The 21775-nt window shown below is 45.0% G+C and overlaps 1 protein-coding gene across 1 annotated transcript in view; it reads right to left on the bottom strand.

Annotated features, from left to right (window-relative positions):
* Positions 1–21775, bottom strand: part of LOC137526011 (transmembrane protease serine 9-like) — an 83609-nt gene that overhangs the window by 40926 nt on the left and 20908 nt on the right. The window contains exons 3-5 of the mRNA XM_068247221.1: positions 17955–18165; positions 11792–12063; positions 3569–3738 (exon numbers count right to left, since the gene is read on the bottom strand). Coding sequence (XP_068103322.1) covers positions 3569–3738; positions 11792–12063; positions 17955–18165 — 653 coding nt within the window. The remainder of the gene's footprint in view (positions 1–3568; positions 3739–11791; positions 12064–17954; positions 18166–21775) is intronic.

The raw sequence follows: 21775 nt of genomic DNA, 5'->3' as shown, positions 1-21775 counted from the left end.
TGAAGGGGCGCACTTTGGTGTCTCAGTCTTGGATCCTGGAGGACCTTGTTCCGGCTCTGGCACAGGGTAAAGCCAAAAAACAGCTCACCCTGCTCATGCAAAAGTCCCGGCGGTGATAACTACTATTCCCCCTCCAGGTCCCCATGGACTGTGGGGTAAGATGTAATTCAGCTGCCAGCTATTGCTGTTTTTATTGTAATTTGCCCATCGTGTCTTGACAGCACCCAAATTACTACCTAAGCCAGTGCTGGTCGTAATGGAAAAAGCTACGCTTACGGATCATTACGCGTAATTTTACGCTATTACGCAATACGAAATTACGCTTACGGCTTAGACATTCAATTTCGGTACTTATCTGTAATTACGCATTGCCCTTACGCAATTACGCGTAAGAATACCGTAATTCAGGCTGTTACGTTATAGGCTTATGCGTAAATTCCTACTTGCAATTAATGCGTAAGGTCATGCTGCCAAGCGGAAAAGTTGACGCATGGATCAATGTTAGGTAGCCGCCGACTTTAAGGGTTAATAGCAAAGCCCCCTTAAGTGCTAAGAGCCTCAAATTTGGAGAATATATTAAGGAGATCAGAAGGAATAAGAGGAAAATTTTTTTTTCAAAAAGACCTTATAGTTTTTGAGAAAATCGATGTTAAAGTTTCAAAGGAAAAATAGATACATTTAAAAACCCGCCGACTTTAACGGTTAATAGAAAAGCCTGCTTAAAATTTAGAAACACCAAATTCACAGGGTATATTAAGGGGATCAGTGGGAATAAGAGGAAAAATTTTTTTTTCAAAAAGACCTTATAGTTTTTGAGAAAATCGATTTTTAAGTTTCAAGGGCAAAAATGTCTTTTAAATGCGGAAAATGTCCGTTTTTTTTGCACAGGTAACAATAGTGTTTTATTTTCATAGATTCCCCCAAGTGGGAAGAGTTTTACTTACTTCGTTCTGAGTGTGGGAAATATTAAAAAAAAAACCGACGTGGGGTCCCCCCTCCCAGACCTCTTTAACCCCTTGTCCCCCATGCAGACTGGGATAGCCAGAATGCGGAGCACCGGCCGCGTGGGGCTCCGCACCCTGACTATACCAGCCCGCATGGTCCATGGATTGGGGGGTCTCGGAAGGGGAGGGGCAGCCAAGCTTTCCCCTCCCCCTCCGAGCCTTTGTCCAATCCAAGGACAAGGGGCTCTTCTCCACCTCCGATGGGCGGTGGAGGTGGAGGCCGCGATTTCCTGGGGGGGAGGTTCATGGTGGCATCTGGGAGTCCCCTTTAAAAAGGGGTCCCCCAGATGCCCACCCCCCCTCCCAGGAGAAATGAGTTTAGAGGTACTTGTACCCCTTACCCATTTCCTTTAAGAGTTAAAAGTAAATAAACACACAGACACTTTGAAAAAGTATTTTAATTGAACAAAAAACATAACCACGAAAAAAGTCCTTTAATATTCTTAATTAACCATTAATACTTACCTGTCCCTTTAAAAGCCAGTTCCCACGCAATATCCTCGGAAATATACTAATCAGTTACAATGTAACAAAGTTATTACAATGTAACAACTTTGTTACTTTGTAACACCACCGCACCCGACGTCACTCGCCGCCACCGCCGCACCCGCACGCACCCGACAGAGCTCTGAGCTATATAGCTCAGAGCTCTCTTAGCATCTTTGTATTTGGGCTCCAAGGAGCCCCATTGGTCCTTAGCAGACCAATGGGGTTCCTTCTGATTTAAAGGAACCCCATTGGTCTGCTAAGGACCAATGGGGCTCCTTGGAGCCCAAATACAAAGATGCTAAGAGAGCTCTGAGCTATATAGCTCAGAGCTCTGTCGGGTGCGTGCGGGTGCGGCGGTGGCGGCGAGTGACGTCGGGTGCGGTGGTGTTACAAAGTAACAAAGTTGTTACATTGTAATAACTTTGTTACATTGTAACTGATTAGTATATTTCCGAGGATATTGCGTGGGAACTGGCTTTTAAAGGGACAGGTAAGTATTAATGGTTAATTAAGAATATTAAAGGACTTTTTTCGTGGTTATGTTTTTTGTTCAATTAAAATACTTTTTCAAAGTGTCTGTGTGTTTATTTACTTTTAACTCTTAAAGGAAATGGGTAAGGGGTACAAGTACCTCTATACTCATTTCTCCTGGGAGGGGGGGGTGGGCATCTGGGGGACCCCTTTTTAAAGGGGACTCCCAGATGCCACCATGAACCTCCCCCCCAGGAAATCGCGGCCTCCACCTCCACCGCCCATCGGAGGTGGAGAAGAGCCCCTTGTCCTTGGATTGGACAAGGGCTCGGAGGGGGAGGGGAAAGCTTGGCTGCCCCTCCCCTTCCGAGACCCCCCAATCCATGGACCATGCGGGCTGGTATAGTCAGGGTGCGGAGCCCCACGCGGCCGGTGCTCCGCATTCTGGCTATCCCAGTCTGCATGGGGGACAAGGGGTTAAAGAGGTCTGGGAGGGGGGACCCCACGTCGTTTTTTTTTTAATATTTCCCACACTCAGAACGAAGTAAGTAAAACTCTTCCCACTTGGGGGAATCTATGAAAATAAAACACTATTGTTACCTGTGCAAAAAAAACGGACATTTTCCGCATTTAAAAGACATTTTTGCCCTTGAAACTTAAAAATCGATTTTCTCAAAAACTATAAGGTCTTTTGAAAAAAAAAATTTTCCTCTTATTCCCACTGATCCCCTTAATATACCCTGGGAATTTGGTGTTCCTAAATTTTAAGCAGGCTTTGCTATTAACCGTTAAAGTCGGCGGGTTTTTAAATGTATCTATTTTTCCTTTGAAACTTTAACATCGATTTTCTCAAAAACTATAAGGTCTTTTTGAAAAAATTTTTTTCCTCTTATTCCTTCTGATCTCCTTAATATATTCTCCAAATTTGAGGCTCTTAGCACTTAAGGAGGCTTTGCTATTAACCCTTAAAGTCGGCGGCTTTTTTATATTATACGGGAGCGTAATATTACGCAATTACGGCAGACTGTGTAATTTCAATGGGAGTTTACTGTCTTACGCGTAATTTGTTACGCGTAAAACGTAACCCACGGTCTACGCGTAATTAATTACGCGTAATACCGTAACCTTACACGTAACGCTTACGGTGCATTTGTAGTGAATTACGATGCGTAATTACGCTAATGCGTAATTTCGGCCCAGCACTGACCTAAGCACCGCTATAGCCATATTTTCCATTATGGCCAATTTTTGGGCCTGGTGCGCCCACATTTTCATTGCTGTTTTTGCCTGACTCGCCCACACTACCGTCTTTGAGCTTCCAAAACAAATATGCCAAGCCACCATGTTCAAAAACTTTTCACCATTTTCATAAACTCCCCAGTCATCAGACACATTTGTACAGCTCTCTTCCCAAGTTCTGGCATAATGCAACCTGTGCTGTCCCTGATAAGAATATCAGTGTGTGACTGTGATGGTAACAGTGTAAGCTCTTATGCTGCAGAGCCTGATACGAATGAAGCACTGATCTATGCACAAAAGTGTGGAATGTAAAAGATACGGCTGTCAATGTGGTTGAGATGTGACCAGTCTTGTTAGACACCCACCTGACAGGCATCTTTCTGGCCCGCTTGGTACCCGGCACAGATCTGGTCTTTCTGGACGATAGTTTCGGAGGCACTGACGTCAGAGCCAATATGGTACATCTGGTCACATGCCTCCCGGCTGATCAGTGGTAGCATCACTTGTTGGAGGGTCTTGGGGTAGGTAAGGCTCACTGGGGACAAAGGAGAGTAGACGATAATTAGTGTATTATCAGTTTAAGCAGCTAATGTCTTAAAGAGATACTGAAACAAAATAAAAAATATGATATAATGAATTGGTTGTGTAGTACGGATAATTATAAGAACATTAGTATCAAAGAAAATATTCTCATATTTTTAATTTTTACTTATATAGTTTTTTTTTTATAACTTTGCATCATTCTCTAATATTTGCAGTTTACACACCACTCAGCATTCTAAATGATTTTACAGAGCAGGCCAGTGAACTTTTGAACTGTTCTCTAGAGAGAAAAAGAAAATACTGTGACTGACATGACAAACAAGCTACTTTTAAAGTTGTGGCGCTCAATGGCTCTTTTGCATAGATAACAACTGGAGTTTCTTAACTCTTCCTGTACTGGAAACAATATTGGATTTAGGTCTCTGCTCCTAATGTTTTATTTCTTAGCTGTACTACACATGCAAAAAAAATGTTCCGCTTCAGTGTCTCTTTAAGGTGGCCATTTGATTTGATTATTATAATCAAATGAAAATTGGTGCCTCCAAGTGCATGCCCAATCGACAATGCAACCAATTTTGGGGTGAGCCTGTTGATTGGACATGCTGCAAGGTGCATGGCGGTAAAGGTGAGCCACAAATGCGACAAAACCCCTGGCGCTGTTCACCTAGTGTATACATATGCATGTATGTGTGCATTTATACATTACCTGTCCTGTGACGCGGTGTCGATCTGCCTTCCGAATCTGACACTCTTCCATTAGCGGTATGAATGCCCCCGGGGCATAGCAAGTGGCGCGTGCATGACATCACACATGCGCCACGCCAGAGGTGTGTATAGCTGATGGCTAATGGAAGAGCGGCGGATTCAGAAGATGGACGAGCAACACAGGACAGTATAAATGCACACATGTACATGCATGCACAGTTATACGCTAGGACTTGTAGTTCCTTAAGGGCCCATTTCCACTATCGTGAATTCGCATGCGATTTTTGCATGCAAATTCGCATAGCAATACAAGTGAATGGGACTGTTTCCACTTGTCAGGATTCCTTTGCGTTTTTTTGTGCAGAAAAAATTCGCATGAAAGAGCCATCAGAATTCGCATACCGCATACCGCTATGCGAATCGGATACAATGTATTTAATAGGAAATTCACATGCAGTTTGGGTATGCGAATTTGAATGCGAATTCGCATAGAAACAATGGTAAATTACACCAGCACTGCCAAGGTTAATTTCGCATACATCGTCATCCATGCGAATTTGCATGAAAATTTGCATAAACCCGCATGCGAAATTTGCATCCACATGCGAATTTTTACCGCGGCGATTCGCACCGCACAAGTGGAAATGCAGCCTAACAGCTGGAGAGCCAAGTTTGCAGATTACTGCGCTAGGGGAACAGTGGTGAGGCGGCCAAATCCTGAGAGATTTCATGATGCGGTGTATGGGCAGCTGACAGCCCTCTCTCCAATCGGAGAAAGATTTGTCTCTTGGTCGAATCTGCCCATCATCGCTAGATGTACGGCCACCTTTAAATGTTTTTCACATCTAATGCTTACGGCTAAGCTACAAACAGTGGAACCTGCACAGCACGACAGGAAAGAATGACATAATTGGGTGCACCCTCTGTTTACTGACAAGGGTGATGACTAATGCTTGTCTAGGTTTCAGGAGATTTATCTGAACAATAAAAAACATGATAGCACAACACAGATTTGTCAGGGCTCTGGCTACAGTTCATTTCACAAATGGAAACCTTGCCAGGACACAGTCACACACGCCAGGACAGTCACACACGAAAACAAGTGCGCGCACGCTCACACACGCACGCTCACACACAGAGTTACAACCTGGCTCAATGCCTGGAAAAAAATTCTCTGAACAGATGCCACCTGAGTCTATATACCCAATGCCATCCTCAGACCAGGCACAGGTAATTAAACGGATTAAGACATATCCAGTACAAAACACAACAGGGGATTAGCCTAAGAGAAAGGATTAGAAGGATTACCTTTAATGGAGTGCTTAAATATTTAGAAAGCGTAATTAAACAGCAGAGTGCACAATCAGTATTATTATCAGTGTAATCAGGGCGTCTGTCACCAAGCAATCCACTGCTTGAATCAATACAGGAGAAAGATACTCAAGACTGGGAAGAGTTCAAGATCTGACCAACCGTGCTTTGGTGGAATTTCAGATGATAAAAATGAGAATCAGCTAGAAGAGTACAGTACAGTAAAGGTGGCCATACACTGGTCGATGTGCCATTAGATCGACCAGCTGACAGATCCCTATCTGATCGAATCTGATCAGATAGGGATCGTATGGCTGCCTTTACTGCAAACAGATTGTGAATCGATTTCAGCCTGAAACCGATCACAATCTGTTCAGCTGCTCCTGCCGCCTGTCCCCCCCCCCCCCCGTATACATTACCTGAGGCTGGCTCCCGGGCGTCTTCTCCGCACTGCACCGCACCGCTGTTCTTGCTCCATCCCGGCGCTTCCTGTGTTACTCCGTGACCAGGAAGTTCAAATAGAGCGCCCTCTATTTCAACTTCCTGGTCACCGGAGTGACACAGGAAGTATAAGCGTACACTGGGACATGCGGAAATGCGGTGCAGCGAGGAGAAGAGGACCCCGGAGCCAGCTTCAGGTAATGTATACATGCTCGGATCGGGCCCGAATCGTACGCCGCAAGCGACGCGCTCCTACCGCCGGGCGATCGAGGGTAATTTCCCGCACGGCGCGATCGACGGACCGATCCGATTTCGGGAGGGAATCGGATCGGCGGGTGCGTTTAGCGCAAGCGATTGGCAGCAGATTCGATCCCAGGATCGGATCTGCTGTCGAAACGGCCGTGAATCGAGCCAGTGTATGGCCTGCTTAACCATCATTGCTGAATCTGGGAAAAAAAGGGCACAGGAGCCCTTACCGGAGCCCATAGGCGCTTACAGGAAACTTGGGTGCATGGCAGACACTGAAATTTACCTTCTAGCCTGCAAATTCCGACTTTTATAATGGACACGATTTGCAGTAAAGAAGTGAAATTTCGGCGCCTGATACAACCGGCACTGGCGATTGTGTCGGACTGTCTCTGGATGCCAAAATTTACTTTCTTCGTCACAAATTACAGTTTTGCAGCATTGCCTTCTGGCCCCCAATTTACATTCTTTGTCACAAATCACGTGTGTATGTGTGTGTGTGTCATTTTTCTGCACACAACAAGCATTGCAACAAATGTAAAAGGACCCTCAAAGGCAATTCCTACTAATATTATAAATGGGAAAGTTCGGATGTTTAGATGTTTGTTACTCGATCACGCTAAAATGACTGAACGAATTTGAATGAAATTTGGCGCACACATTAGTACATTACCTGGAATAACATATAGGATCATTTTTATTCCCTTAACCAAAAAGGGGGCAAAGACAAATACAAATTTTACTTAAACTGCAGCCATTCTTACACTGTTAATGACAGGGTTCTCAAACTTTGCACAGTTGGTCACTGGGTGACTGAGATTAATATTGAGAAAAGTGGGTGGAGCCTACAAAAGCCAATCAAAATTCACCTATTGAGGGGAATATTTCATTGCTGCCATTCTTGCATTGTTAATAGCACAAGCCCCAAACCAGGTACAGTTGGTCATTGGGTAATTGGGTTTCAAATTCAGAAAAGGGGGTGGGGCCACAAACAGCCAATCAGATTTGTTTCATTTTAATGCAAATTATTGATGCCAAAGACCGCAAAGCTCACAAACTTGGTCATTGAGTAATTAAATAATTGTCTGTTACTGTTAGAAAAAGTGGGTACAGCCAACACCAGCCAAATACATACCCGGGCAATGCCGGTTCATCAGTGGGCTGAGACAAATACAATTTCACTGGGAAAATATAAACTGGAGCCATTCTTACACTGTTAATTGCAGGGTTCTCAAACTTCACACAGTTGGTCACTGGGTGACTGGGATTAATATCCATAAAAGAGGGTGGAGCCTACAAAAGCCAATACAAATTCATTTATTGCTTTTCAGGGGGAATATTCAATTGCAGCCATTCTTCAACAAGCTTCAAACCTGGTACAGTTGGTCATTGGGTGACTGGGTTTTAAAATTCAGAAAAGAGGGTGGAGCCACAAACAGCCAATCAGATTTGTTTCATTTCAATGCAAATTATTGATGCCAAACACTGCAAAGCTCACAAACTAGATCATTGAATAATTAAGTAATTGTGTGTTAGGGTTAGAAAAGTGGGCGGAGCCGGAGCCAACACCAGCCAAATACATATCCTGGCAACGCCGGGGCATCTGACTGCTAGTATATACTACATACCAGCCTCCATATTCTTTACACTTCAGGTGTCCTTTAACCCCCTTGCCGTTACAATTCTGTCGGCAAGAGGGCGGCGCAGCACTTTTTTTTTATTTTTATTAAATTTATGTAGCTAGCCTAGTGCTAGCTACATGATAGCCGCTGACAAGCGACATCTTCCTATATACTTCGATCGCCGTCGGCGATCTTTGCAAGCAGGAAATCCCATTCAGAATGGGATTTCCTGCAGGGCTTCCCCCGTCGCCATGGCGATGGGGCGGGATGAGGAATCCCGATCCACCCCTTAGCGCTGCCTGGCACTGATTGGCCAGGCTGCGCAATGGGTCTGGAGGGGGAGGGGCGGTGCGGCAGGGCAGGTAGCGGCGCATCGGGATATGCACGCAGCTAGCAAAGTGCTAGCTGCGTGCAATAAAAAAAAAAATTGTGAAAATCGGCCCTGCGGGGCCGGAGAAATCCTACTGCGCAGGTTACCCTGAGCTGAGCTCGGGATAACCGGCAAGGAGGTTAAAGCCCATTTTGTCTAGCAGCTTAGTAATCAGAGTGGTCAGCTGTTTTAGCTGCAGAAGCCTCATTTCACACAGCAAAAATGCATTCACTTATAAATTTAAAGAAGTTTTTACATTTTTTATGTAGAATAATGATAATAAAAAGGAAAAATCCTGCATCAATTCATCTTGTAGCCAGTGAGCTACAGCTGCCTGCTCTATGACACTCCATTAGAGAACCTTCCTGCTTAGGGTACATACACACATCAGACTAAAATGAAAGATCACAGACCAATCTTACCACCCTTCATGTAGTATGAGAGCCATACTCTACACAGTCTTTTCTATGGAGCTGCACTCCACATCAGAAAAAAATCTTTGCAAGATGCTGCACACACAGATGCTGTACAGACACAAAAGATCAGTATCTGCAAAAGATCTGTTCCTGCCAAAAATCCATTCCTGCAAATTGCAATGATAGTCTATGAGATCTGCAGATCATCATACACACATGATTTAACTGACATTCATCTGCAGATCAGATCCACCAGGATGCATTTTCAGATTGCTTGATCTGCAGATGAATGTCAGTTAAATCATGTGTGTATGATGATCTGCAGATCTCATAGACTATCATTGCAATTTGCAGGAATGGATTTTTGGCAGGAACAGATCTTTTGCAGATACTGATCTTTTGTGTCTGTACAGCATCTGTGTGTGCAGCATCTTGCAAAGATTTTTCTCTGATGTTGAGTTCAGCTCCATAGAAAAGACTGAGTAGAGTATGGCTCTCATACTACATGAAGGGTGGTAAGATTGGTCTGTGATCTTTCATTTTAGTCTGATGTGTGTATGTACCCTAAGTCACATGGACATGCACACAGTGGAGACTCTCAGCTGAAACCACACCTTCTTCTTACAGGGAAGGTCTGAGCAAATTAAAAATAAATAAATAGATCTACTTACCTGCGGCTTCCTCCAGCCCCTGGCAGCCGTCCTGTGCCTTCACTGCAGCTCCAGTGTCCCGGGATCCCCTCTGGTGCAGATGCCAACCTCGCTAGTTTGGCATCTACTGCGCCTGCACGAGAGCTGCTTTCAGTTGTGCTCACGTGGACTGGAGGGTACTGCGCAGGCGCTATAGTTCTGTGCCTGCTCTGAACAGTCCAGACCACATGCATGCGACCACGAGCGGCTCTTGCGCAGTAGACGCCAACCTGACAAGGTCGGCATCTGCAACAGAGGGGACTCGGGCTACAGACAAAGCAGAGCCTTGGCGAGGGCACAGGACGGCTGCCAGGGGCTGGAGGATGCCCCGGGTAGGTAGATCCTTTAATTGTCAGATTGCATCTTTCCTTTAATAAAGACCATCAGGTACATGGCTTTAACATGGCCGGTGAAGGGTAGGAGCAGGTATTTCTAGATCTATTAAAGCAATAGAGCTAGCTTTTTATTGAGGGCTCGTTTACACTAGAGGCATTTTTGGATTTCTTCAAGCGCCTGCGATTTTTTAAAATTGCCCTGAAAGCGCTTACACCATGCTATCCTATACGCTAGTTCAGATTAGAGTGATCTGTCTGCTTTCTGGTCCCATGGCGGTCATTTTGGCACAGCAGGAGGTGTCGCTTATGCCATGGGACCTAGCGGTGGTCCCATGGCGGTCATTTTGGCGCTCCAGGAGGTGTCGCTTACACCATGGGACCTAGCGGTGGTATCATGGCAGTCATTTTGGAGCTGCAAAAGGTGTCGCTTACACCATGGGACCTAGCGGTGGTCCCATGGCGGTCATTTTGGCACAGCAGGAGGTGTCACTTATGCCATGGGACCTAGCGGTGGTCCCATGGCAGTCATTTTGGTGCTGCAAGAGGTGTCGCTTACACCATGGGACCTAGCGGTGGTCCCATGGCGGTCATTTTGGCGCTGCAAGAGGTGTCGCTTACACCATGGGACCTAGCGGTGGTCCCATAGCGGTCATTTTGGCACAGCAGGAGGTGTCGCGTACACCATGAGACCTAGCGGTGGTTCCACACCGGTCATTTTGGCACAGCAGGAGGTGTCGCTTAAGCCATGGGACCTAGCGGTTGTCCCATGGCGGTCGGGTAAGCTTTGGGGCCTGGCAGTGGTCCCATGGTGGTCGTTTTAGCACAGCAGGAGGTGTTGCTTACGCCATGGGACCTAGCGGTGGTCCCATGGCGGTCATTTTGGCGCCGCAGGAGGTGTCACGTAAGCTTTGGGACCTGGCAGTGGTTCCATGGCGGTGGTTTTGGCGCCGCAGGAGGTATCGCGTAAGCTATGGGACCTGGCAGTGGTTCCATGGCGGTCATTTTGGCGCCGCAGGAGGTATCACGTAAGCTTTGGGACCTGGCAGTGGTTCCATGGCGGTGGTTTTGGCACTGCAGGAGGTGTTGCGTAAGCTATGGGACCTGGAGGTAGTTCCATGGCGGTGGTTTTGGCGCCGCAGGAGGTGTCGCATAAGCTATGGGACCTGGCGGTGGTTCCATGGCGGTGGTTTTGGCACCGCAGGATGTGTCACTTAAGCCATGGGACCTAGTGGTGGTCACATGGCGGTCATTTTGGCACCGCAGGAGGTGTCGCTCAAGCCATGGGACCTAGCGGTGGTCCCATGGCGGTCGTTTTGGCACCGCAGGAGGTGTTGCGTAAGCTTTGGGACCTGGCGGTGGTTCCATGGCGGTGGTTTTGGCACCGCAGAAAGTGTCGCGTAAGCTATGGGACCTGGTGGTGGTTCCATGGCGGTGGTTTGGGCTGCGCAGGAGGTGTTGCGGAAGCTTTGGGACCTATACAAAATAATTGGGATAGGTGAGATAGCTAGGGAGCTGATTGCTAACATAGGATTGATTGTTTTTTGTTAACACTGTAATTGCTGCTGAAATAATTCCAATTTTCATGCAGAAATCCGTTTGGCTGGTTTTTGTAAGCCTCCGATTGGTGCCGCAATTTTTATTTTCATGAAGAAATCCTGTTTTCACTTTAAAAACTTCTTCTAGGGGCTTCCTTGTGATTGGCTTACAAAATTCCGCATTCCGCATCGTTCCGCGGAATTTCCGCTATATCGCTATGGCAATTCCGTTACGATGCGATGGAACAGAACCACCATCGCGGAAAAATGAATTCCGCGGAATGCGGTGAGTATCCCTAATCCTGATCAAGGAACATTTTGGTCTGGGTAGAAGCATCAGTATCCTTACAGAGAATAGTCATGTTCACAATTTACCTCCATACTGCACATGGCCCCATCCGGTTACCCAACATTCCGTGCCTGGAGGGAAGTCCATGGATTCAGGAGGGGTACAGACGGGGAGAATGAAGTTTGTGAAGGTGACGGGGCTGGTCAGCCTCAGCAGACCGATATCTCCACTGCTTCCTGGACCACTGAACAGCGGATTAGTCACAATCTTGCTTACACGTGCTGAAACCACATTGGGGCCGGAGAGATCCAGTTTGTATGCACCTAGGTACACTGTGTACAGTGTGACATCAGAGGATCTGCAATGTAGACAAAAACAGGAGATTACTATCTTCTCTATTCAAACATGCATATAGAAACTTAGAATGTAATGCTGGGAATACACGTTTTGCCTTCGTTTTAGCCTTCGATTCATTTGGTAAACGAATCGAGTGTTGAAAACGTATGTAAAAATAGTCATAATCTCATTATAGTTTCGATTAATAGACCCCAAAAACGAACGACTAGTGATCGAACATGTTTGATATTATCTCTCTTTATCCATCTAATCGAACCATTGGTAGGCTTGATGGCTGTTCAGATCGATTATATATTCGTTTATGCCGTCCGTCCCTGTACTACGTTTCGTTTCTTTGCAGCCTTCGATCATTGGAAAAACGAAACCATCAGAATCGAAAAAAAAAAACCAAACCGTGGGTGGTGATATTAACCGTACGATCGATTATTTCGGGATCGAAAAGGACAAAAGGCACAATCGAAACGAAGGCTAAAACGAAGGCAAAAACGAAACGTGTATTCCCAGCATAACACCTACAGTGGGGGTGATAGTAAATCATACCTCCCAACCTTTCGAGACAAGAGGGACGCCTCAAAGACACGCCCATGCCACACCTGCAGTCATGCATCCCACAAAGAATTTATAAGTAGTAAAGCTATAGTTTTTATCATTCAAACCACATGACTGTTTAATCACTCAAACTAACACGCTGGCACCACTCCAATCTGTACTGAACTCGGCTGCTCAATTCATTTACCTTTCTTCTAGCACTTCCTCTGCGGCTCCCCTCTGTCATTGGCTACCAATTAACCAGAGGATCCAGTTCAAACTCTTAACCCTAACCGACAAAGCTCTCCACGATCTCTCCCCCCGGTACATAGCCTCACCATTTTCCAGATACCAACCCAATCACAATGTTAAAAAAAAAACATATATATCCAGGCACATCGCCTCTAGTTAGGACATTAAATACGTTATCAAGGAAAGGGAGGTGCTGAAGGGGGTGTGGCCAGAAAATTAGCAAAAATCAGTAACCCTTCGCACACTCGCATGCAAATGTTCAAAAATGCATTCACAGATTCAGGGCTCGTTTCCACTATAGCGAATCCGCATGCGGGCACTGCATGCGGATTCGCATAGTCAATGTAAGTGGATGGGGCTGTTTCCACTTGTGCGGCGGCGGGAGAGTTTTTCGGTGCGGCAGAAATCTGCACGGCAGAGTCGTCAGATTTCGCGTGCGGGAGGAATGCGGGCAAATCGCCGCTAATGCATTTAATAGGGAAATCGCATGCGGCTTTGTCATGCGGATTTCCCCGCGATTTCGCGTGCGATTTCGCATGGTTTGCTATGGAGCTTTACTCAGGCAGTGACATGGTTAAATTCGCCTGGCTCCTTGCCATGCGAAATCGCATGCGAAATCGCGGCTAAATCCGCATGCGGAAACGCAGCCGCATGCGATTTCTTCTGCGGTGGAATCCAGGCGATTCCGCACCGCAACAGTGGAAACGAGCCCTCACTCATCCAGGCACCACTGTTATCCCTACAGCTGAGTTAAAAGCCGGGGTTTTAGTTCACAGAAGAATGCATTCTTATGCTTAGTCACCTATACTGCGTAGAAGTACCCAGGTAAACATAGGTGTCCTAACTCTGGCCCTGTAACATGCATAGTGCAGACATGCAAACACATTCATTGCATCAAACCTATCAATGGATTAGGAGCACGCATCCTGACGTCCTCTCCTGGGACAGACAGTGCATCTTACCAATCGCACAAGGGAGCTAACGTAATGTATCCATGTGCACCATGTGCATACACCAGCATAAGCTGTGTGCATGCTGACAAACACATACAGGGGATGGAGGGAGTGCACTGAATTAGACCCTAGCCACAGGGGTCAGTAACAAGAAAAAAATACATATATCCAGGCACATCGCCTCTAGTTAGGACATTAAATAAGTTATTAAGGAAAGGGAGGTGCTGAAGGGGGTGTGGCTAGAAAACAGCAAAAATCTATTAACCCTTCGCACTCTCGCATGCAAATGTTCAAACAAATGCATTCACAAATTCACTCATCCAGGCACCACTTTTATCTCTTACTGATTTTTGCCAATCACAATCTTACATCTGTACATTACCTTCTTTTGCCCTCCTCTAGAATTACCTCCTCACATTCACATATACAAGACTTCTCATGTGCTTCACCATCCCCTGCCACATCACATTTGTCACTCTCCAACCTTTGACATCTTTAACCTCTTGAGGACCATGGTGTTAAACCCCCCTAGTGACCAGGCTAATTTATGCTTAATAGGCCACTGCAGCTTTAAGGCTTCTGCCTATGAGAGCCGATCGCTCTCTTGTCCCCCAGGGGGACAGCCGTGTCACACGGCTGTCCCCAGTACAGCGCTGCTGCTGATCGCAGCGCTGTACATGTAAATACACGTGGTTTCGCCGTGTAACAGTCTTCGCCGCTCGGAGACTGAAGCGGGAGATGGGCGCGCAACCTGCGCAGCCTGCGCCCGATCTCCTGCAAACTGCGGCCCCAGGACTTTACGCTAATCGGCGTTAGCTGGTCACGGGGCTGCCGCCACGGCCACGCCCAACGGCATGACGCGGTCGGCCAGCAGTTAAACATGCCCTTTAAACTCACTTTTTCAGTCAACCTAAAGGTCCGTACGGATCGCTCAGAAGCAGCCGTATCAGTCCGCCGACAGTGCATACACACGCCGGACTGTTGTTGGAACGCCCACCCAGCGGGAGGTGACGACGGACCCGTCGTTGCCTCCAGTCCGGCGTGTGTACGCACCTATAGACTCTTACCTTACGCCACTTCCTCTTTGACCTCTGGCCAAGTTGTACTCCTACTAGATAACCTAAAACACACTGCATCTAGGTATAAATATTGTATACTACCCCACCTCTTGTTCCCCCCCCCTATTCCTTTAAATTGTAAGCTTGAAAGGGCCGGGCTCTCTCATCCTTTTGTGTCTTTGAATTTGTTACACATTTTCTTCATATTACTTTTGTCACCAATTACCAAATTGGTACTTGTTCCAACTTGCCGGCGCGAGTCCCTGGGTCCGTGCTGTCCCTTTCTCTGGCTGGCCTTCTTCTCAGTCTCCTCTTCACTTCCTGTCCCATCCTGTGACAAGCGGATGTTCAAACAGTAGAGGACACTCTACTGTATAAACTTCACCTTCTCACGGGACAGGATAGGAAGTGAAGGGGAGAAAAAGAAGAAGGCCAGCCAGAGAAAGGGACAGTATGGACTTGCACCGGCGGACAAGTGAGATTATCGCTACTTCGGTCGTCGTCAAATCGAATGCCGCTAACAACAAGCTCCCAACCTGCCGGCGATCACGCAAAATTTTCCGCCTGGACAGATCAACTGAATCAATTTCGGATGGAAATCGGTCAATGTTGGCGTTAACGATTTCACAGCAGATTCGGTCACAGTGATTGAATATGCTGTATATCCACGGGAAATCGATGTAGTGTATGGGTACCTTTAATCAAGGTTTTCTTCCCTCAAAGCATGTAGCAGCCAGAAGGTGTCACAAGCTGTAGCCAGAGCCAGAAGTGTAACATCACAAACAGGAGTGGTGTATAATTGTTTATATATACCGTAGATCCCGCGTATAAGACGACTGGGTGTACAGGTTGTCTCCGACTTACGAACGCCCGACTTACGAATGACCCGCCGGTACGAACGGCATATATTCTGTGTATCCATGGGAACAAGCCAAAAAATATTTTTTTTCAAATTGGACTTGTAGTTTTTGAGAAAATCGATTTTGAAAAATTCAAAGAAAAATGGCATTTAAACTTGTAGAAGCAGGTACAGAGGGCAGAGGTGACACAGAGGAGGACATTGGAGGCACAGGGGGGTACAGGGGACGGAGATGGCGCAGTGTTCCGACTTAACAGATTCCGTGTTAAGAATGAACCTACAAGTCCCTATCTCATTCGTTAACCGGGACTACCTGTATAAGACGACCTCCCCAAACTTTTCCAGTTAAAATATAGAGTTTGGGATATACTCGCCATATAATACTACCCCTCTTCCAACGCATACCAAATAAAAATTAAAAAAAAAAATCATATACTGGTACTATGTATGAACATTTACTGGTGCTGTACTGTATGTGGTACCCAGTATATAGGTGATTGACTGGTTGGATTGGTCAGCTCTCTGTTTATCAGAGTGGTATGGAAGAATAGATTGCGATGTGCCCATAAAACACGCCTCTTTCACCCTTCTGGCCCACTCTTGTATCATATTTACCTCCTTCTCTGCCTCTCAGTGCCTGCGCCGCTTCACTACAGTCCTCAGCAGCGAGATCTGAGAGGCGGTAACAGGATAGGGCATATCACCCGGCATCAATGACACCCGGCGTACAAGACGACCCCTAACTTTTCCGAAGATTTTCAAGGGTTAAAACTTAGTCTTATACACCAGAATATACAGTATTTATTTTATATAACAAGGTGAAACATTTGCGTCAGGCACAGAGATTTCAGGGGCAGCACTTTTGTACTGTGTGTACCGTCCTGAGGAGAAATGGAGTGGCTGAGGATGAGCAGTTAGTTTATCACAGTCTAACAGCCAGCCAGTGTGCTATTGTGCTGAGCTGCAGCATGTCATGTGAGAACATTCAATAAAGCTGACAGAGTAAATGGTCAGGTGCTGTGCGATCATTCCAACTCAGGGAGTAGGGGCACATCCTCACAAGTTTGCCTCAGGCAGCAAAAAGTCTATAACCAGCCTTGTATATATCTATCGCTGACTGCTAGTAATATTCTATCAATATTACAGCACATCTAGCCCTGTTGCCCCCTCTGATCAGCTTTTCTTCTCAGCCTCTGTGCATGCTGTGAGGAGGACACAGTGCAATATTTGTGAGCTGTGTCAGGAGGTGACGGTGATTTTAAAGCAGACTGTAAACTGAGGTCTTTAAGCCACACCTGAGGAAGCAGTCTAGTTTGCCTTTGCCCAAAAACAGCCTCAAATTTAGGAGCAGTTTTGGGGCAGACTCTGCATATTAGGCATATCATGAGGACATGAGCAGTAGAAGTCTTAAAGTAAACCTCCGGACTAAAAATCGACTCAGCAGCACTGGAAAGGCTTGGTGTTTCTTTAATAGTTTCACAGCATCAGAACTTTGTTTCTCTTATACAAGCCTTATTTTTAGCTGCACAGAAGAAAACTGCCCGGGCTTTTTTCCCCTGATGCTGTGCAAAGCATGATGGGATTTCTGATGTTGTTGTTCTCGTTCTGCTCTTTTGGTTCCATTTTTTTTTTGACATTTTGAATTTGATATTTGAAGCCTAGCGTGTGCAGCTGGGAGGGGTAATCAGGACACAGGACAGTTGGAACTGTGTCTCCTGCTCCTTGTCACCTCCTTTCAACCAAAAAGATGGCTGCCCCCATGACAAAGATGGAAGCCCCCATGTATCACAAACATTTGCCTTTTCTTTTAAAAAACAGGGTGGGTAAGAGATTATATTACCTATCTATTCTAATTAACATAACTTATGTAACTTAATAACAGCATGTTTGTTTAGGCTGAAGTTCCCCTTTAATATGCCCATACACGATACAATAAAAATGTTCAACTTTCCTTTTTATTCGACCAAAACAATCAAATCGAAAGTTTAAAAGAATCTTTTTTCGATCAAGAAAAAAAGAATCAATTATCCTGTTTTTTTCAATAAAAATCCGATCGGACATGTAGGAAAAATCTTTATATTCAACGGAATAATCAAACAAAATTATCTAATCGAAAAAAATTGTACCATGTATGGGCACCATTACAGTGCACATCATAGGATTCCTTTCTTTTAACCCCAGAAATTGAAACCTTTAAAATCATCAGGACGTGCTGTAAAGGAAAGAAAATGCAGCAACTTACAACTGAAGGCAATGTGCAGCTGTCAGCACCCACTGACTGGAGATGAGGGATCCGCCACAAATTGCACGCCCATTATACCACAGACTGGCCTGCCATGGCCATGCCCCTTCCGCTGCATCTGTGCCGCCTACTATACGATTGGAGACCAATGGAGAGCCACACCTCGAGGAAGATGATGCTGGCTGAGCAGCAAGAGCAGGAAGGTGTAAAACTAAAAATATATAATCAAAAGGAAATATTTTATTGAAAATACATTAAATGTTTTGTTTTCACTAAGTATTTATGAAAAATAGGCATTTTTATGAAGATTGACCTATTGCCCAAAAATTCCTCTTTGCAAATATATGCCAAAAATGGCAGTACTTGCTATGGGTGTGAAATGGGGGCCCATATTACATGAGGGTGTGGCCTAAAAGGGAAACACTAGAACAATTTCCACTAGATGCTACGCGGAAACCAACAGGAAATAGTGATGAGCACAAATGTCGCATAATCATAATTTCGCACCATAATTTGCAATTACGATGAAAAAAAACATAATTAAAAATTTGCAGTAAATTGGTAATTAATTTTGTTTGAAAACCTAATCAGAAACCATAATTTTGCAATTTCATGTAATTTTCACATAGTTTTGTGCCGACTTTAGTGGTTAATAGCAAAGCCGTCATGCAATCATCTCCAAAATTGCTATGTAAATTAGGGGAAAAGTGGGAACAAGGCACACTTTTTATTTTGTTATTTTTACAAAGACACCTTGTAGTTTTTGAGCAAACTAAACGGTGTTTAAACTGTGATTTTTCTGAGATTAAAAATACATTTTTTTCTTTGTAATTTTTGAGAAAATGTTAAAAATGCAAATGTCTTTTTGAAAAATGATTTGTTCCCACTCTTTTTCTTAACATTTCTAGTAATTTTGGTGACAACAGCATGTACGGGAGCTTTGCTATTAACAGCTAAATTTGGTGTGAAAATAATGCAAAAATCATGAATGGATTACATGAAATCAGTTGAATGTCCAAGTCGTAATTACATACGATCAGCAGTAATTATAAATCTGTCTGCAGTGTCTGGGCAGGCAATAGATCCCCCTCTGATCAGATAGAGATCTATCAGATAGTTGATCTGGTGGCAGATTGAGAGGTGTATGGGCTCTTTAATGGATCTGCTGTATCTGTCTTTAGGTCTGTAAAACTCTTTACACTCCTATGCTACGTACACACATGCGACAACGATCGTTCGTTAAGAACGACGAACGAACTTTTAATTGATGAAAGAACGACCTAAGTAAAGGTAGTTTTAAAATGTGTGTAACGATCTGATCGTTAGAACGAACGTTACATCACAGAAAGCAACTATTGCGCCTGCGCATAAAAATGAGAAGTTCCATGGAGAAATAGTGAAATGCGCATGTCAAGCCTAGTACGAACGATCGTTTCCAATGATGTACTACTTTTGCAAACGATCGTCGTTGGTTAAAATCCGCCGAGACAGAACTTTCTTTTGTAGCGATTTGGCTCGTTTGTCGTTTGCCTTAATAGTCGGTGGTTCGTTTTTTGTAACGATCGTCGTTGGTAAAGATCGGGGAACGATCGTTACAAACGACTATAGTCGCATGTGTGTACGCACCTTTAGAGTGTCAGGATAAGGGACTTTTTCAGCTACTGACACCAAGGTGGACCGGGTTATGTGTCTCCAGCATGCCAGGTGCAGGAGCTACAGGATGAACTGGTTTGTGTTTCCTGAAAATCATATTAGAGGTGTGAAGCAAATGACAGAATTCTAGACATGTGAAGGTCTTTTGATGCAGACGTGAAGCTGACAATTTGATCCTCGCCCCTTTATAGATCGGGGTGTTGGCTTTTGCCGCAATAGTTAAGCATCTGATGTGGATCAGGAGCATGGTCATGGCTAGTGATCGTAATTTCAAAAATTCCGGCCATACGTAATTATAATTTGATCAGACAGAGGGGCTATACCCATCCTGACACTCATTCAGCTGCTCCTTGTTGTACTTTGCCCAAAGAAGCGGGCGACAGACCCACGAAAAGCATTGCAGAGGTTATTGGTGTAAGAAATAAATGTTGAATACGTTTTAAAGATACATTATTGCTGTGTCATCTATGGGGAGGCAAGTCCACCAGTACCCCCCATTTTAAACTGTTTTTAAAATATTTTATACTTTCTGGCGCCTCTATATACACAAATTATTGAATTTCCACCTGGTGGATGGGTGTTTCTGCCCTTTTTCTGCCTATCTACGGAGAGCGACTTCTTAGCCTGAGGGCTGTGATCCACTAGAGCGATTTTTTGAGCGTTTAGGAAGAAATTCAAAACTCTAGCAATTTCCCTAAATGCTCAGCTAATGTTAAGGGATGGGCCAAAATCCACTGGAGCAATTGCGACTAGCAAAATCGCAATCGCAGGACATGCAGAATTTTGGGAGCGTTTACGTTTTAATGTAAAGTACGGTATATAACTGCTGGCATAATCACTCATGAATCGCTAAACATAGCGATTTGAGATTTTAAATTACTGTAAACTGTAAAAAAATGATGATGATACATTGAAAGGACCAACCAGAATTAACACAATCGCTGGCGAAAACCTTACACTTTTTAAAAACGCTCCCAAAATCCCGTAAAATGCTCATGAAATAGCTTACAAAACGCTCATTAAAAACGCTAGCAATTGTACTAGCAATTTGCGATTTGTAGCAGGTTCCAGGCCTTAGTGGGGACAGGTTAATCTCTCCATCTGAGCATATAGTGGTTGCCTGGGGTGGCGAAATGTAAACACGCGGGGGAGAAATCCCCGCTGTTTACATCATACGGCGCTGCTGCGCAGCAGCGGCGTGACATAGATCGGCGATCCCCGGCCTCTGATTGGCCAGGGATCGCTGGCATATGATAGGCTGAAGATAGGCGGATATCCGTCCTGCGCCGCTCAGATGCTAAGGGAGAGGTAGGGAAAGCCGGGGAGGGCGGAAAGCGCTGCGGAGGGGGTTTTTGAAGAGCCCCCCCCCCCGGAAAGCGCGGGTAGCCGGCGGCGATCAGACCCCCCCAGCAGGACATCCCCCTAGTGGGGAAAAAAGGGGGGCGAAGTCTGATCGCCAAGGCTCACTGCTGATCGGTGTTGCGGGCTGGAGAGCCCACGCAGCACAGATCACTGAAAAAAGCCCTGGTCCTTAAGTGGTTAATTACGTGCCAAATTTAGAGGTTAATAGCTAAGCCCCCCATAAAATTGCCATCGTCCCCACAATTGCTACGATGTTAAGACAAAGGGTGGGAACAAGGCAAAAAAAAAAAATGTTTTTAAAAAGACCTTGCAGTCTTTGAGAAAATCAAAATATGCAGAGGAAAAATGTTTTTTAAACTCGAAAAAATTATAGTTTAAAAACCATGTTACGTTTGCATTTTTTAAATGGATTTTCTAAAAAAACTACAAGGACTTTTTGTAATTGCTACAAAGCAATTTTGCTGATGATTGCATGTATGGGGGTTCTTATTAACCTCTAAATTCAGCGCATAACTACTCAAAAGTTACATAAAATTGCATTTACAAACAAAACTCCGATTTTGCCTGAAATATTTCATTACATTTTTGCATCTAATTGCTAATGGTGATGCAAAATTACAATTATGAGAAATTTGAACTCATCATTAGTCATGGCATCACATTAGGGCTGGGGTTTGGAAACACAGTATTGACCTACTAAGAAATGTTATACTAATGCTGGCTCCACACGGTACGTTCGCGCACTCGATTTCCCGCTCGATTCCCGTCGATTCCTTTTTTTTCCAACATGTCCGATTTGGATTTCG

This window comes from Hyperolius riggenbachi, chromosome 7 (genome assembly GCF_040937935.1).
Source record: "Hyperolius riggenbachi isolate aHypRig1 chromosome 7, aHypRig1.pri, whole genome shotgun sequence".
Classification (NCBI taxonomy): domain Eukaryota; kingdom Metazoa; phylum Chordata; class Amphibia; order Anura; family Hyperoliidae; genus Hyperolius; species Hyperolius riggenbachi.
Note: the sequence above shows the minus strand (reverse complement) of the source record. Positions and strands in the feature narration are given on the sequence as shown.